The 17,129-nt window shown below is 35.9% G+C and overlaps 1 protein-coding gene across 1 annotated transcript; it reads right to left on the bottom strand.

Annotated features, from left to right (window-relative positions):
* Positions 1–2,172: 2,172 nt before the first annotated feature.
* LOC117321204 lies at positions 2,173–7,434 on the bottom strand. The gene is given in 3 exon segments (XM_033875669.1): positions 2,173–2,543; positions 2,827–2,961; positions 3,308–7,434. Coding segments are annotated over 3 exon segments (4,440 nt in total). The 3' UTR covers positions 2,173–2,365.
* Between the last annotated feature and the right edge of the window lie 9,695 nt (positions 7,435–17,129).

Raw genomic sequence — 17,129 nt, 5'->3', positions numbered from 1 at the left:
TTTTTATAATATAACAGAAGTAGTTTAGTTTTTAATAAGTTTTAATTAAGTGTATTTAAAGATATATATTGTTTACATCATTTATGAACCCTAATTTGTAGTATATCCTAATATAGCAACATTCATCGTACTCTTAGATCTCTAGATCTGTCTTTCTTCCTGTCATTCTTCTTTGCTTTTCTTTCTTTATAATCATTATAAGTATACTGTGTCGCTATCACAATCTTTGTAATATGTATTTGTGGAGAGGATTTTATAAGTTGTTAAAAGCTTGTGCCCAATCCAATTGTGTCTACACAATGATAAACGTTCAAATCAAATTTGCTTTGTTTAAATGATCAAAAATTGTAAAGGGTCCGTTGAGGTGGTATTTATTGGACAACACGGTAAGAGGCTGTGTAATTGTTCTGGTTGTAGATTTTAACCTACACAGGGTGGCGGATCACGTGATCCGCGATGGTATACTTCACGGAAAAATGGCGTCGAAAGCAGCCCCCTCGACGGGTATTATCAGGTAGGGCAGCTCTGATTACCTCTTGATTATTGTTATATATAGCCTAAAACCATCTATGTGTTGGTCCAGCCTTAGTTGTGCAATATTGTGTCTAAAATCCCAGTAGTTTGTGAGAACATTGTGCACGAAGGTTACGATCGGCGATCTTGAGCTCGGGTATATTTCACGGATCGAACAGAATTTCTTCATAAATCGTCATTTTGATAATGATGCTAGATATAAGTCATAGTTAAATAAAAGTTTGACAGATTTTATTGTTAGAAAAATATACTATATACCGTTGTCATTTGAAATAAACATATGCGATGATTCGTATGAAATTGGTATAATTCACGGAAAAATTAATTATGGTATAATTCACGGCTAACCGGGAATGTATGATTGTGTTTTCTAGAAGATTCAATTACAATTAAGTCAATCCTTTCTAAAAATTGAAGTTAAGTGATTTAATATAACGCGCTGCACATAACTTAGAGGCAATTTACTTGATGAAATTTTAGAACAATGGTACATGCATTGTGTGAAGTATGCGGCAAGAGCTACCGGAGTAGGTCAGGACTTAACGACCATAAGAGAGTACACCAGAACAATGCACCTTACAAGTGCTGTGCCAAGCTGTTCTTCAGCAAGGCTAATTATCAAAGACACAGGTAAGTAGACTACTTCAGTATTTTCGAGATTTTTCAGTAAACTACATTACGCATCCGTTCCATAATTGAGACTGTTACGGGAATAAAATCAATCGACGAAGGAATATACATAATGTGATACATTTTCTAACATTAAGATAACATTTATAATGATTTAATATTAACGTTTTCTTTTCAGGTGTAATAAACACAAGGACGAAAAGCGGCACAAATGTGAAACATGCCTAAAGACATTTGCCCACAGAGACGGACTTGAGTCAGCACATAAAAAAAATCCACAAAGAACACAAGTATAAATGTGATATCTGCGGTCTATCGACGTCCACCAAGGGAAGCCTTTTGGACCACATGAATAAACATACTGGGAGAAAACCTCACAAATGTAAGAAATGTGGAAAATGCTACCGCTACCAATCTGGTTTGAGCAGGCATTGTAAGCAACATTGATACTAAGTACTGTACCTTGTTACCAACAGTCACGGTTTTATATGCACAGGAAAGCACTACATATTCATGACTGTTATAAGCATACATTTTCACCCAAGCCTTTGCGGAGATAGTCTGGTCGTTATGTCATAAAAGGATCTTTTTAGTTGCACATGCATTTTGTATTAAAACGCCTGCTATGTCAATGACATAATAATCACAAATAATTAGCATGAAAGTGGAAAGTGGGGAAGTTTCTGCAATAGCTGCATTATTAATAATTTTATAAACTTTCTTTTCCATAATGTAATTGTTTTCTTTCATTTAATAATAACAGGTTGTGTAACAATATAGATTTTCTATTTTAAAGTTCCCCACTTTGATTTTCATATTGATATATGTATTTTTATTAACAATACTCAAATACGATTTTCTGATATCATGTGTTTATTGCCATTGCGTTCGAATACATCATGACACCTTGTCAGGTTCCTACTTAATGCAACGTGTTCGTAGACGAAGTCATTATATATAGTATTGTTTTATGTTCACGAAGAAGTGCCAAATACGTCGTTTCTGTGATATGATTATATTATTACTTATGATTTCCAATTCTGTGATCAATCTTTTATTTTACCAATACATGTAGTCTGTTTGGTTTTTACTATTTTGTTATATAATGTTGTGCTTCTTTTTATTTGTGAGTATTCCTATGCCAAGAAAGCATAATAAAATCTTTACATAACACAATGTTGTCTGTTATATATGTAAAGATTCAGTTGTCCTCAATACCCATCTTCTTAGATAACAACATCCTAGATTCATTACACCGTGCGTGATCCCATCTTACTCCAAGTGACCCCTTCTGTAATGAATTTCTGTCCGTCGATACTGTCCCATACTTTTTCCTCCCGGAAAGACGTTTCCTCTGTGTGCTGTCAAACGGATGATTCCTGCAATATGAAATGGCAAACCTCTTATTGTGATTGCATTCAAACATGTTATATATAACGAAAATATTTATAATTGGGTGCCACAAACATTAAAATTCATTCGTACAGATAAGTGTACTTGTCTCGATGCATATAGCAACAAGGTTTCCCATGATTTATCTATTTTGACCTGGACCGCCAATTTACTTGAACAATTTATCTTATCCCCTCAGGGTTATAGTTGGTAATGTTTTATTACAGTTGGTATTTTTTTCTGTTTTCTTTTTTACTCTGCATTTCTTACTTGGTTAGTATTGTAGGTGGAAGACTCCCCATTTCTCCTTCACATATCCTACATACGTCGTTGGTTTCGTTGACACATTCAGTCTCCTCAACTGGATTATATACAGTAGACCGCTTGGTGCAATATGAAAATGACCTGAAATTATGAAATTGATATAATAAATAAGAATTGTAAGCGTGTATGTGAAATTGGGAAACACGTGAAATACGTTTTGTTTGTACTTGAATTTATCCACAATTTCTTTCCAAATTATAACATTCGAAATCTGTATCAAAATGGAATAAGTTTTACAAGTTTCTCAAAATATGGCATTGTTAGTATTATTATAATTTTCATTCATTATTATTTACTTAGACTTTATCGAATTTCCATTTTGCATGCAATGAAGATTTTGATATGGACAAAAAACATTTTTTAGCTATTAGAACACATATACCAAAACATCGACATTAATATAATATATATCTCGTAAATTAGTTACCTTTCTGGGTCCATTCTAATCTGTACTTGTTCCACTGCGTTGCCAATATACTGTCCAAATTCCTGGCAGGAAACAGTTCCATGGCCTCTTTTGTCATTCATTGTCACCTCAGCAAAAAACGTTTCTCCAATCATGCTACTGAACGCGCGGACATTATAGGTTCCTTCGTGGCACAAAGAATAAAGCAGAGCCTTGGCGTCGATGCTGGAAATCAGAGCTTCCCATAGCTGTGAAGGCCACCCTCCAATATATGCTGTTGCCGGAGGAAAGCTTGAGAAATTTACATAGCCAATTAGACGATTTCTTAATTTCTGTCTGAGTTGTAATCTTTCCTTGGCTGGTAATCCAGGACTGTCCTCTGAATGCCACCATTGTCGCACGTCTCGGCAAAGATCTGCGCTTTTGGTATCACCATTTGATCGCATGCAGTTTTCTACCGACTCGTCGAAATGTGTCTGTGCCATAGAAACTGACATTGGATCAGTAACTTCTTCCACCATTATTTGTGTTAGTAGTGTTTGCCGGGATTTCGCAACCTTCATCCAACTTTCATTTGTCATTCCTTCTATTCCACCTTTGCAAATCTTTCTTCTTGTCCGAGTCAGGAGATGTGTGGAGTCGATACAGCGAACTTCAAATTGCCTGCGCTTGTGGCTGTACTCAGGGTGATAGAACCAGTCGTACTCTTCTCCATCTATCGTAATGTTCAGCATGTGGGAATTCCAATCTTCAAAATGACAGGGCCATATGTATTCTGCATACGATTCATTTAGCGCCTGCTTTGATATTTTCTTCATGACGATGTTTACCGATAGCTCTTTTAGAGATTTTACTTGCTTCTGACGGACTTTTCGTGAAGAGATCGTAGTTTCCGGTTGATCCAAAGCTAAGAACTCTGCAACTTGCCGGATTTTCTGTTTTTTCGGGATCGATTCCTTCATGGACACTCCTTTTTTCTTCTTGAGATATCGCACAACCGCTCGCAGCTCTACATCAAGTAGAAGATTAAGCTTTTCAGCCGACTTGAAGTTTTCGAGGAGCTTCTCTGGAGATGTATTATCCCATTTACCCTTTTTATTGCAGTCTTTAGTCGTTTTAAATAAAGAGAGTAAGCATACCATATCTTCCACATCTACATGCACGCTACGATTGGTGTTTTGGTCAACAATGCCATCCGATTTCGCGTTGCTGTTGTTTATCGTTATTTCTGGGCTAGTGTCTAGATCAACTACAGATTTTAACTCATGCACTTCATTCTGACACGAGGAAAGCTCTTCTGCCCATGTCGTATAGCAAACATTTCCCAAGAAGGCCTCTATTTCAAAGTCCTTGTCAACAACTGTCATTTCCAATACGTCATCATTTACGGAAGTGAGTATCTTTACCTCTTCAGGTAATACGTCCGTAAGCGTCGTAGAAGTAGAAGAAACATCGTGGTCTGCCTGTTTGTCATGAAGCTGGCGTTTGTGATGATATACCGGTAATCTACACCCATTATTCGTGGCATGTAGTTTTCTACGCTTTCCTGTTCCATCAGTTGCTTCCACTTCGACATACTCATAGTGAACTTCAGTATTCAGCTGTTTCAATTCCGTAACTATAGCCGACTTTTTCATTTGTTCTACCTGTTTCCAAACATCTTTTTGAAGCTGGAAAGACGTCAATGGCTTCCCATCTATGGTTCTGTTGACGATACCATGCCATTGACCGTCGAATGATTCACAGGGAATGTGAATACCATTTACGTGGCACTATGTGTGCACTTCTTCGGCTATCTGTCGCATCGTCTCTGTTGTCAGACTGTATCCCTTTGTGAACCAACTTACAGGAGCACTTCGGATCTGATCCTTAGCCCAGCTTCTATCAAGATCAGCAACAAGAAATACGACGGCCTCAGTTGCCCGCTCACGTTTTAGTTCATAATGTCTTTCAGTCAGTTCTTTGATAGTGTTTAAAAGTTCTAACAGTCCGTTGGTAGAAAGTATGTCTTCACAGTATTGTTCTGGATCGTTGGTGGCAAATAAGGAGGGAAACCGCCCAATAAGTTCTATTTGCTCACTTTTGGATACGATTTGAGCTCTTAATCGCTTTTGGTCGTCAGATAGTTTAGTGGGCTTTCTTGGTTTTTCATCACCGTAAACTCCCAGGGCAACCGCCAACGACTCCAAGAAAAGTTGTTGATCTCTGTTTACTTGGAAGATAACTGTTTCGTCTTTTGTCCAGCTAACATACAATAGATAATCAACGTCAAGAACTTCAATTTCTGCTAGGCACTGAAGAAGATATCGCGGTGGAAATATGTTGTGAATTTTGTAAACAGGACATTTTACTTCGACTGCAACCTTCGTGGATTCCAATGTCAAACCACCCCGAAGACTTCCATCTGGGGAAACAACCATAAATGGTTTGCCGTCATTTGTCCGTATCTCTGCACAACCCTCTTCACAAAATATCAGTCCCGGATATAAAACGGGCACAACCGTTCCAACAACAGTTGCTATCCCGTTTACTTCATTTGCTGTCCCGTGCTCCATTGCCATCTTTGCCTCACTAGACGGTTCCTTCTCCTCAATACCACAGATCACATTCTCGAAGTGGTCTCTCAGTTTCCCTATGCCATCACAGCCTGTTGCTCGATAAAGCGTACTTCCAGTGACTTTTGCTGTCTTTCTAAGGTCAAACCAATCTGTTGATCGCTGCTTTATCAGCCGAGGTTCATTAGGATGCGCGTCAGTCATTATTTCTTGCTGTTTTGTAATACTTGCATATAAGACATTGCTGTCTAAGTTGATGCTTCGGCCAACCACATACCTAGCTCCATTTAGAATTGCGATGGCATTGCAGATCGCATCGGTCGTCTTGGTAGCGTGATCAAGGAAAACGTTGATGTCGTGAATGAACGCTATTATGGCACTAATAGCGTAGACATACTTCCCCTTTCTCCACTCTGTTTCCCCACCTCGTTCAATTAGTTTAGTCTTACAGTACTCTTTTTTTGTTCTAATCTCTCTTATGGAGAATATGTTTTCGGTTAATGTTTTAAGGTAAGCAAGTAGTGTTGATTTGACATATTGTTGGCATCCTTGCGGTATATCGTCGACATTTCCCTCGTTTTCGAGTTGTTTTATAAGTTCATCAATTTCAACGATTTTCTTTTGCATCGACATCTGTTTTGCCTCCAATGTCTCCCCTTTTTCAAATCCAATCAGATTGACATCGCCGTGTTCGCCCTTGATACCTTGTTTGATCTTTTTCCCGTCGAACGTTAGGCACGCTGACTTCTTCTGAAGATTTTTACTTATCGAAGCGATCATGTCTTCAAAAATTCCAGGTTTCCTTTCTCCTTGCACTTGATATGGATCAAATGAACGAAGAACGTTTAGATCTGGCACCACAAAGTTGACCTCCGATGAATTTGGGGAGTAGTTACCAGGGTTGGAACGCTTCATGACAGTATCTCCGTGACTTTTATAACCTGTCATAAAGTGAACAAATTTGCCGCCAAATAATCTCCAACCAAGTTTCCAAAATGTCTTTGTTTCAGTTGAGTATCTCATTGCTGTAGTTGTGTTACAGTCAAACCATCTAACAACTTCAATCCACAGCCGAAAAGCGATGTTGTCAATTGGAAATCGTTTCTCCTTTATTTGGCGAAAAAATTGATAAAGTGAAACATCGAGTCCATCGTGTTTGGACAGTTCTTGTAAGACATCTGGGACAAGTTCGATTACCTTTTCCTCAATGGTCTCATTTTCCTTTTCTTCGTTTTTTTCGATGTTTTTTTCAATTAGCCCTCCATCCGTCTCTGGTATACAGTCGCCAAATAGCGATCGGGATGATTTTGACTTGAGCTTTTTGCTGCGTGGGCTCTTGAATGTGTAGGGTGATTTACATATTGGCGACAGCCGTGAAGAAATCAACGGAGAAAAGTAGGGAGATGAGGACTGTTTTGATTTTTTAAACGCCGGTGACACATTATAGTGAGATGAGTGTAAGGGTTTAAAAGGTGATTTCAATGGTCCTCTCTTCACTCCAACGACGACGTTTGACGGGTAAACTATATAAGAAGCTTTTGTTGAAACGGGAGTCTTTCTTCTCCTTCGTCCAAGGTGGGACTTGGCCTTCATTTTGTCATGTTATCTGAAACAGATGTTGTTTTGTCCGTGAATTATACCATTTTCCTGACAAAAATCCTCGCACTAATTTGTGCGTGAATTATACCAATTTCATACGAATCCATCGCATATGTTTATTTCAAATGACAACGGTATATAGTATATTTTTCTAACAATAAAATCTGTCAAACTTTTATTTAACTATGACTTATATCTAGCATCATTATCAAAATGACGATTTATGAAGAAATTCTGTTCGATCCGTGAAATATACCCGAGCTCAAGATCGCCGATCGTAACCTTCGTGCACAATGTTCTCACAAACTACTGGGATTTTAGACACAATATTGCACAACTAAGGCTGGACCAACACATAGATGGTTTTAGGCTATATATAACAATAATCAAGAGGTAATCAGAGCTGCCCTACCTGATAATACCCGTCGAGGGGGCTGCTTTCGACGCCATTTTTCCGTGAAGTATACCATCGCGGATCACGTGATCCGCCACCCTGGCCATGGCAATGGCAGACTTGTGAACAGGAACATTGTCTTGATGGAATAACACACTTTTAATGAGCTTTCCAAGGCGCTGAAGTTTTATATTTTCCCGTAACTGCCTCAGAAGTGAAGCATACTATAGTAGTATATGTCATTGATTGTTTGTCCCATTTGGAGATAATCTATCAGGAGAATACCATATACATCCCAGAAAACCGTGGCCAAAACATTCCAAGCTGATGGAACAGTCTTTGCCTTCTTTGGCGGGGGAGAGCCAGGGTGATTGTTTCGATTGTCGTTTGGCCTCTGGGGTAAAATGATGAAAGTTGGCAGGATCTTCCTCAGAAAGGTTAAGATTAGCATGCGATAATGTGCGCCTGGTGTGCTTCTGATCAACTGTCAGGAGTCTTGGTACCCATCGGTCAGAAGGAAATGTACTCTTTCCTGTGAAATGCCAACTCTACTGGCTATATATCTTCTGTGACTCGTCTGTCAGTCATAACAATACCATGAACTTTATTGACCATTTCTGGGGTTGCAACATTGACAGGCCTTCCAGGATGGGCGTCATCCTCAAGGCTCTGTCGGCCGCGCTTAAATTCCGCCAACCACCTTTTCACTGTAGCATATGAAGGGCATCTTTCCCTAGTGTTGCTACCATATCATTATGGATATCCTTAAGTGTTAAACGTTTTTATGCAAATATTGGATCACTGCTCTTTCACCGATTTTGTCCTTTTTGTAAAAGTCGCTTGTCTTGTTTACTTTAGAATGCTACATCGTCGATAAAAAACTAACCAAACGAGATCAGTCCTTGGGTACACGGCCCTATATAGTCAGAGAATAGTAGGACTTAAAAAGAACATCATTGGGTACTTCCATAAATACGGACTCACAACATATCAATCATATCTCGTATCTTTAGATAGCAAAGGCAAATTTTTAATGTATGCTACATTATCATTATATTCTGTCATTCTTTATATTTTTATTATATTGGCATGTATGTATATCAGGCTTTGGCCAATGAAATAAACTTCCGTAAGCATGATATTTTGTGCTTTCTGTGATAATTCTGTGCTTGTAATACCGGCTAATTCAGGGCCATTGTTTTAGCCTGAATCAGTGTGTGACGTGCGTGATGGTTTCCATATAATTAAGGAACAGTCGGTTGTTGTATACTGTTTGCGATCTGCAATAGCAGCATGGAGATTTAAAAGCAGAAATAATAGCATACATAAAATATTTTATACCAATAATATTGTTCGAGTTAAGTAATATCAATTCGGTAAATGTTGTTCGTGTATAGTAATATCAATTCGGTAAATATTGTTCGTGTATAGTAATATCAATTCGGTAAATATTGTTCGTGTATAGTAATATCAATTCGGTAAATATTGTTCGTGTTTAGTAATATCAATTCGGTAAATGTTGTTCGTGTTAAGTAATATCAATTCGGTAAATGTTGTTCGTGTTAAGTAATATCAATTCGGTAAATGTTGTTCGTGTTTAGTAATATCAATTCGGTAAATGTTGTTCGTGTAAGTAATATCAATTCGGTAAATGTTGTTCGTGTTTAGTAATGTCAATTCGGTAAATGTTGTTCGTGTTAAGTAATATCAATTCGGTAAATGTTGTTCGTGTTTAGTAATATCAATTCGGTAAATGTTTTCCGTGATAAGTAATATCAATTCGGTAAATGTTGTTCGTGTTTAGTAATATCAATTCGGTAAATGTTGTCCGTGATAAGTAATATCAATTCGGTAAATGTTGTTCGTGTTAAGTAATATCAATTCGGTAAATGTTGCTCGTGTTAAGTAATATCAATTCGGTAAATGTTGTTCGTGTTTAGTATTATCAATTCGGTAAATGTTGTCCGTGATAAGTAATATCAATTCGGTAAATATTGTTCGTGTATAGTAATATCAATTCGGTAAATATTGTTCGTGTTTAGTAATATCAATTCGGTAAATGTTGTTCGTGTTAAGTAATATCAATTCGGTAAATGTTGTTCGTGTATAGTAATATCAATTCGGTAAATGTTGTTCGTGTTTAGTAATATCAATTCGGTAAATGTTGTTCGTGTAAGTAATATCAATTCGGTAAATGTTGTTCGTGTTTAGTAATGTCAATTCGGTAAATGTTGTTCGTGTTAAGTAATATCAATTCGGTAAATGTTGTTCGTGTTTAGTAATATCAATTCGGTAAATGTTGTCCGTGATAAGTAATATCAATTCGGTAAATGTTGTTCGTGTTAAGTAATATCAATTCGGTAAATGTTGTTCGTGTTAAGTAATATCAATTCGGTAAATGTTGTTCGTGTTAAGTAATATCAATTCGGTAAATGTTGTTCGTGTTAAGTAATATCAATTCGGTAAATGTTGTTCGTGTTAAGTAATATCAATTCGGTAAATGTTGTTCGTGTTAAGTAATATAAATTCGGTAAATGTTGTTCGTGTTAAGTAATATCAATTCGGTAAATGTTGTTCTTGTTAAGTAATATCAATTCGGTAAATGTTGTTCGTGTTAAGTAATATCAATTCGGTAAATGTTGTTCTTGTTAAGTAATATCAATTCGGTAAATGTTGTTCGTGTTAAGTAATATCAATTCGGTAAATGTTGTTCTTGTTAAGTAATATCAATTCGGTAAATGTTGTTCGTGTTTAGTAATATCAATTCGGTAAATATTGTTCGTGTTAAGTAATATCAATTCGGCAAATATTGTTCGTGATAAGTAGGCCTATTGTCCGATCAGAATGAACACTGATTAGCATATTGATTACAGACGAGTCTATAGTCATTTAGGGGAAATAGGTGCTTTGTAAATATACATGTATATCTGTTAGATGTTTATAATGTAACAAACCTTATCATCAGCTCCATCATTTGTATCTATACTGGTCTAGATTTAGCGACAAAACTGTTAACATGTAAACAATTGATCACATAGTTTCTTGAATATGTGTAAACTATGCATCAAAAATAAATGGTACAATCCCTGTGTTGTCAATATGAAATTGTAACAAAAACGAATGGTCCAAAACAGCACCCTGCTGGACACAGTAGCATCCTAATCAATATCTGTGTTAACACACCTGTGCATTCCACGAAAAGGTCAACGCGACGGGTCATTCTAGTTTGACTATGATATCAATTCGGTAAAAGTTGGTAGCTTTTATGTTATATTCGGTTATACCTTTATCTAAATATCTTTTAGTAAAATGATCATGATGAAGTCATTTTAAACATGTGCAAACATCACAAAGTAGTGTAATGCATGGCGCCATTATTAAAGGAACAACATATCAGAAATAACAAAGATATTTTTTTGAATTTAAGGTATATATACATCTTTTTACACACGGAGAAAATGTTAAGATAATTATTTGTTATAAGTACATTGAATTTGGCGGTATATACATCATAGACGTTGATATTTTTAGTATATGTTTCACACACGTTTGTATATAATAGCAAACGATGTTATTTTTTTGTCTTGGACATATGATTTTTCATTGGGACGATCACAAAACGTTTTTCAATATCTTCAACTTCAAGTTTTCCAATGATACTTCAATAATTTCCAGTTTATCGTTTCAATTAAGAAATATGAGTTTCAGCTTTGTATAGTTGTATGATGTCTGTGACAAAAACGAGGTTATTTTGTATAGCATTGCATGTGTGATAAACGATAAGCTATTATGATGTCCAAAATGACAGGTGTCAATATGCCAATAATTGTACAGTGTTTTGTTTAAATATCCAACTGTTCTTAGTTGCAAAACCCAATCACCTGTAGAATTACCGTAAATGAAATCTGTGACGTAATACTGGTAATGTTTAGTATCAGCTACAGGCCACGGGTCATTTATATGTTTGTAGTATGTTTGTTTTGTTAATAACTCCCGGAGTCTTGCCTTGCAGTGACGCTGCATTAAATGTATGACCACTGATGAATGTCTACTGAAGTGGAGTACTGTAGGTTATTTGTGATGATAGCCACACAAAACGTGATTATAAAAGGCTCCCCTCCCGGGACTGACGACGGGGAATGTGTTTTATCGATAGGTATGTCCCATCCTCAATGGATATGACAACCAACAAAGTTCGGTTTTACATGTGTCCGACATGGCTTTGTGGGATATCCTCACCACGTGGACGGACACTCACACCACAACAATGTAAACACATTGGTCACTATGTCCAACGTAACACTATTGAAATCCTCATACCATGATAATTCTGATCAACGCTCAGTATAAATTAAAAATTAGGGATCATCAATCTAAATATTTTGATTGATGATTTAGAAATTGAGATATGAATAAATGTGATATGTTTCGCTTCCAGGTGTTCAAGCTAATATTAAGCTTACAAACGAGTGCGTACAAATCAAACATTCTATTGTAGGAGTGACATCCATCTCCCTGATTAATCGACACTTTTATTGTCGTAGATGACTTGCATCAACATTTCTCTTGATAGCAGTCACTCGAGATAAACAAATAAACATATACAAAGGAGTCATCAGAATATTTGTCAATGACGGTAGAGTTAATTACAACCCCTCATACATCTCCATGGACACTGTATACTTACACATCATCATGATCACTGTTTACTCACAAATCACGTACACTACAACTAGAACAATATAACATCCCCTTGTATCCACTATCCTGGTAGTAGTTAGTGTTGTTATAACAATATAACATCCCCTTGTATACACTATCCTGGTAGTAGTTAGGGTTGTTATAACAATATAACATCCCCTTGTATCCACTATCCTGGTAGTAGTTCGTGTTGTTATAACAATATAACATCCCCTTGTATCCACTATCCTGGTAGTAGTTAGGGTTGTTATAACTATATAACATCCCCTTGTATACACTATCCTGGTAGTAGTTAGTGTTTCTTATAACTATATAACATCCCCTTGTATACACTATCCTGGTAGTATTTAGTGTTGTTATAACAATATAACATCCCCTTGTATACACTATCCTGGTAGTAGTTAGTGTTGTTATAACAATATAACATCCCCTTGTATACACTATCCTGGTAGTAGTTAGGGTTGTTATAACAATATAACATCCCCTTGTATACACTATCCTGGTACTAGTTAGGGTTGTTATAACTATATAACATCCACTTGTATACACTATCCTGGTAATATTTAGTGTTGTTATAACAATATAACATCCCCTTGTATACACTATCCTGGTAGTAGTTAGTGTTGTTATAACAATATAACATCCCCTTGTATACACTATCCTGGTACTAGTTAGGGATGTTATAACAATATAACATCCCCTTGTATACACTATCCTGGTACTTGTTAGGGATGTTATAACAATATAACATCCCCTTGTATACACTATCCTGGTAGTAGTTAGGGTTGTTATAACAATATAACATCCCCTTGTATCCACTATCCTGGTAGTAGTTAGGGTTGTTATAACAATATAACATCCCCTTGTATACACTATCCTTGTAGTAGTTAGTGTTGTTATAACAATATAACATCCCCTTGTATCCACTATCCTGGTAGTAGTTAGTGTTGTTATAACAATATAACATCCCCTTGTATCCACTATCCTGGTAGTAGTTAGTGTTGTTATAACTATATAACATCCCCTTGTATCCACTATCCTGGTAGTAGTTAGGTTTGTTATAACAATATAACATCCCCTTGTATCCACTACCCTGGTAGTAGTTAGGGTTGTTATAACAATATAACATCCCCTTGTATCCACTATCCTGGTAGTATTTAGGGTTGTTATAACAATATAACATCCCCTTGTATACACTATCCTGGTACTAGTTAGGGTTGTTATAACAATATAACATCCCCTTGTATACACTATCCTGGTACTAGTTAGGGTTGTTATAACAATATAACATCCCCCTTGTATACACTATCCTGGTACTAGTTAGTGTTGTTATAACAATATAACATCCCCTTGTATACACTATCCTGGTACTAGTTAGTGTTGTTATAACAATATAACATCCCCTTGTATCCACTATCCTGGTACTAGTTAGTGTTGTTATAACAATATAACATCCCCTTGTATACACTATCCTGGTACTAGTTAGGGTTGTTATAACTATATAACATCCACTTGTATACACTATCCTGGTAGTAGTTAGTGTTGTTATAACAATATAACATCCCCTTGTATACACTATCCTGGTAGTAGTTAGTGTTGTTATAACAATATAACATCCCCTTGTATCCACTACCCTGGTAGTAGTTAGGGTTGTTATAACAATATAACATCCCCTTGTATCCACTATCCTGGTAGTATTTAGGGTTGTTATAACAATATAACATCCCCTTGTATCCACTATCCTGGTACTAGTTAGTGTTGTTATAACAATATAACATCCCCTTGTATACATTATCCTGGTAGTAATTAGTGTTGTTATAACAATATAACATCCCCCTGTATCCACTATCCTGGTAGTAGTTAGTGTTGTTATAACAATATAACATCCCCCTGTATCCACTATCCTGGTAGTAGTTAGTGTTGTTATAACAATATAACATCCCCTTGTATCCACTATCCTGGTAGTAGTTAGGGTTGTTATAACAATATAACATCCCCTTGTATCCACTATCCTGGTAGTAGTTAGTGCTGTTATAACAATATAACATCCCCCTGTATCCACTATCCTGGTAGTAGTTAGTGTTGTTATAACTATATAACATCCCCTTGTATCCACTATCCTGGTAGTAGTTAGGGTTGTTATAACAATATAACATCCCCTTGTATACACTATCCTGGTAGTAGTTAGTGTTGTTATAACAATATAACATGTAACAAGAACTATGGGCAGACAAACAGAGTAGTCATGAGTAAAGATAGAAATATGTGTTAAAACCCTGCGATCTCTGTCCCTTGGATACATTGTAATGAGTGTTGATGGTTGATCCTTTAATACACTGACTTTAACTATACAACAGATCAATCATACTAAGGTACATACGAACCCACGTGACACGAATACTTGTTTACGCTATAAATCATATCGAACGCCATTGATGGCCGTTAGATACATGTCCTCGGTAACAATCTCCTCAAAGTTACACACCGCTGATAAATCTGTGTAAAATCTATTGCTGGGAAAACGATAAATAACTAGTTCAAAATACAATACATCCACAACCTATTAAATAAAACTATACAAATATGGGTTATAGGTTCTATCTTTAAAATCCATTATAAAATGGATGCATTGTGCAAAATATGGGCTACATAGGCTTTTGCCTGTTGCCCAATACCCATTGAATCTAATTCAATAAAATCTTTGTGAAAACCATAACTGTAGTAGGTAGGTGGAGATTGTTGTACATTGAGATTATAGAGGTTTTGAACAAATTCAGGGAAGGCAGCGATCGTACAGGTAGATCTAACAAGTTCCAACTACGAATAGTGGAAAGTATGAACGAGAGATTCGTTAGAGAAAGCCCAAAAGGAGGAGCTCGATAATCACTGTTATTTCTAAGAGCGTATCGGTTATTTTCTGCAACATTATCTGGAAGAAGATCATCTAAATAGTCCGGAGATAACTTATTATGCATTTTATATAAAAGTTGGAGTTTTTTTAGGTTTTCGACGATTTTAAAGCGCATCTTAACCAGTTTCAAAAAGTAGATCTTCTGTAAGTGCATACGAAGGAAGGCCTTATATGATACGGGCAGCTTCCCTTTGAGCTTTTTCTATCAATTCAGTTTCAAATTTAGTGCAACCATCCCATACTTCACACGCATATTCTAAAACTGGCAAAATTAAATGATTTATAATTTTTTAAAAGACTATTTCGTTTTAGCAAAAATTTGTTAATACATTTATTTTCTTCATTACAGAACCAACCACGTTTTAGACCACACGTTTAGAGATTCCAGCTCCCTATCTAAAACAGATCGAATTTCAAGACATGGTGATGAAGACATTGATAGAGACGTATCATCCGCAAAAAGACGAGCAGCTGAGTCAAGGACATCAGCAATATCACTAATGTAAATTAAATGTGAATAAAAATTAGTTAAGAATACTTTTTGGCGCCTGTCAAATAAATAGTTTTCTAACCACGTATATAATTCACCACAAATTCCATAAGATTTTAGCTTTACTATTGAACCTTTAAGCCACACATGATCAAAGGCTTTTGAAATATCACAGAAAACCATACATATATGTTTCTTAAGTGAAGTACAAACGTTGTGATAAATTTCTATCAGCTGATACACAGTTGAATGGACATGCATAAAACCAGATTGGTATTTGTAAAACAATGAGGGTTTTTTACAAACTATTTATACAAATGTTTGTAAATTACACGTTCAAACACTTTACCAACAGTAGATAAAAGAGAAATCGGTCTATAATTTGAAGTTGGATGCTCGTCTCCTTTTTCGAACAAAGGCATGGCTTTAGCTACTTTCCAAGTGGTTGGAAAAATACCTGTTGACAATGACCTATTAAAAATAATTTCAAGAGGAAAACAAACAGTTTATGATCTATTTATCTACATGTGGTGACTGATTCAATTTCAATTTCAACATATTTTATTGATATGATGTTAAGTCAATAGGATTGGACATCAGGCATAGCCTATCTTAGTCCTTTCCTTATAATTAACAGATGGTAAACAAACATAGACCTATATACATATATGGAAGGTTGGTGAGGGAATCAGGGGAGGTAATTCCTTAATAATTACAAGGATTTATTAATTTTAACATTAAATAGTAACCCTTAGGATATTTAGTTTAGCTAATTGATTTATTATTTATTAAATGAATATTCAAACGTAGTGTATTTTGTAAAGTAGGTGTATCTATATGATGATATTGAGTTTATTCCCCCAACAGATACAGGCCATAAAGTCCATATGTTTACCACACAAGCCATCCACTGAAGAGGATCAAAATTCAATTTCATCCCATAGAAACATATTAAGTTAGTAGAGTTACACCAACTCTTGAAAATAAAATGATTGTTTCAAAAAGACCTTGATAGGAATTACCTCACTTACATATAAGCACAAACAAATAAGGTTATAGATAAAATAGATTAACAGAAGATAAATTGTTAATAGACTGCCCAGAGTTCATTATTACATTAATCAAGTATATTTGGTAATCAAGAATAAATAGATGTTTAAATCAAATGATAGACTCAGTAAATTCATATCAGT

Source organism: Pecten maximus, unplaced genomic scaffold, assembly GCF_902652985.1.
Source record: "Pecten maximus unplaced genomic scaffold, xPecMax1.1, whole genome shotgun sequence".
NCBI classification, from domain to species: domain Eukaryota; kingdom Metazoa; phylum Mollusca; class Bivalvia; order Pectinida; family Pectinidae; genus Pecten; species Pecten maximus.
This window is presented reverse-complemented; position numbering and strand designations above follow the sequence as displayed.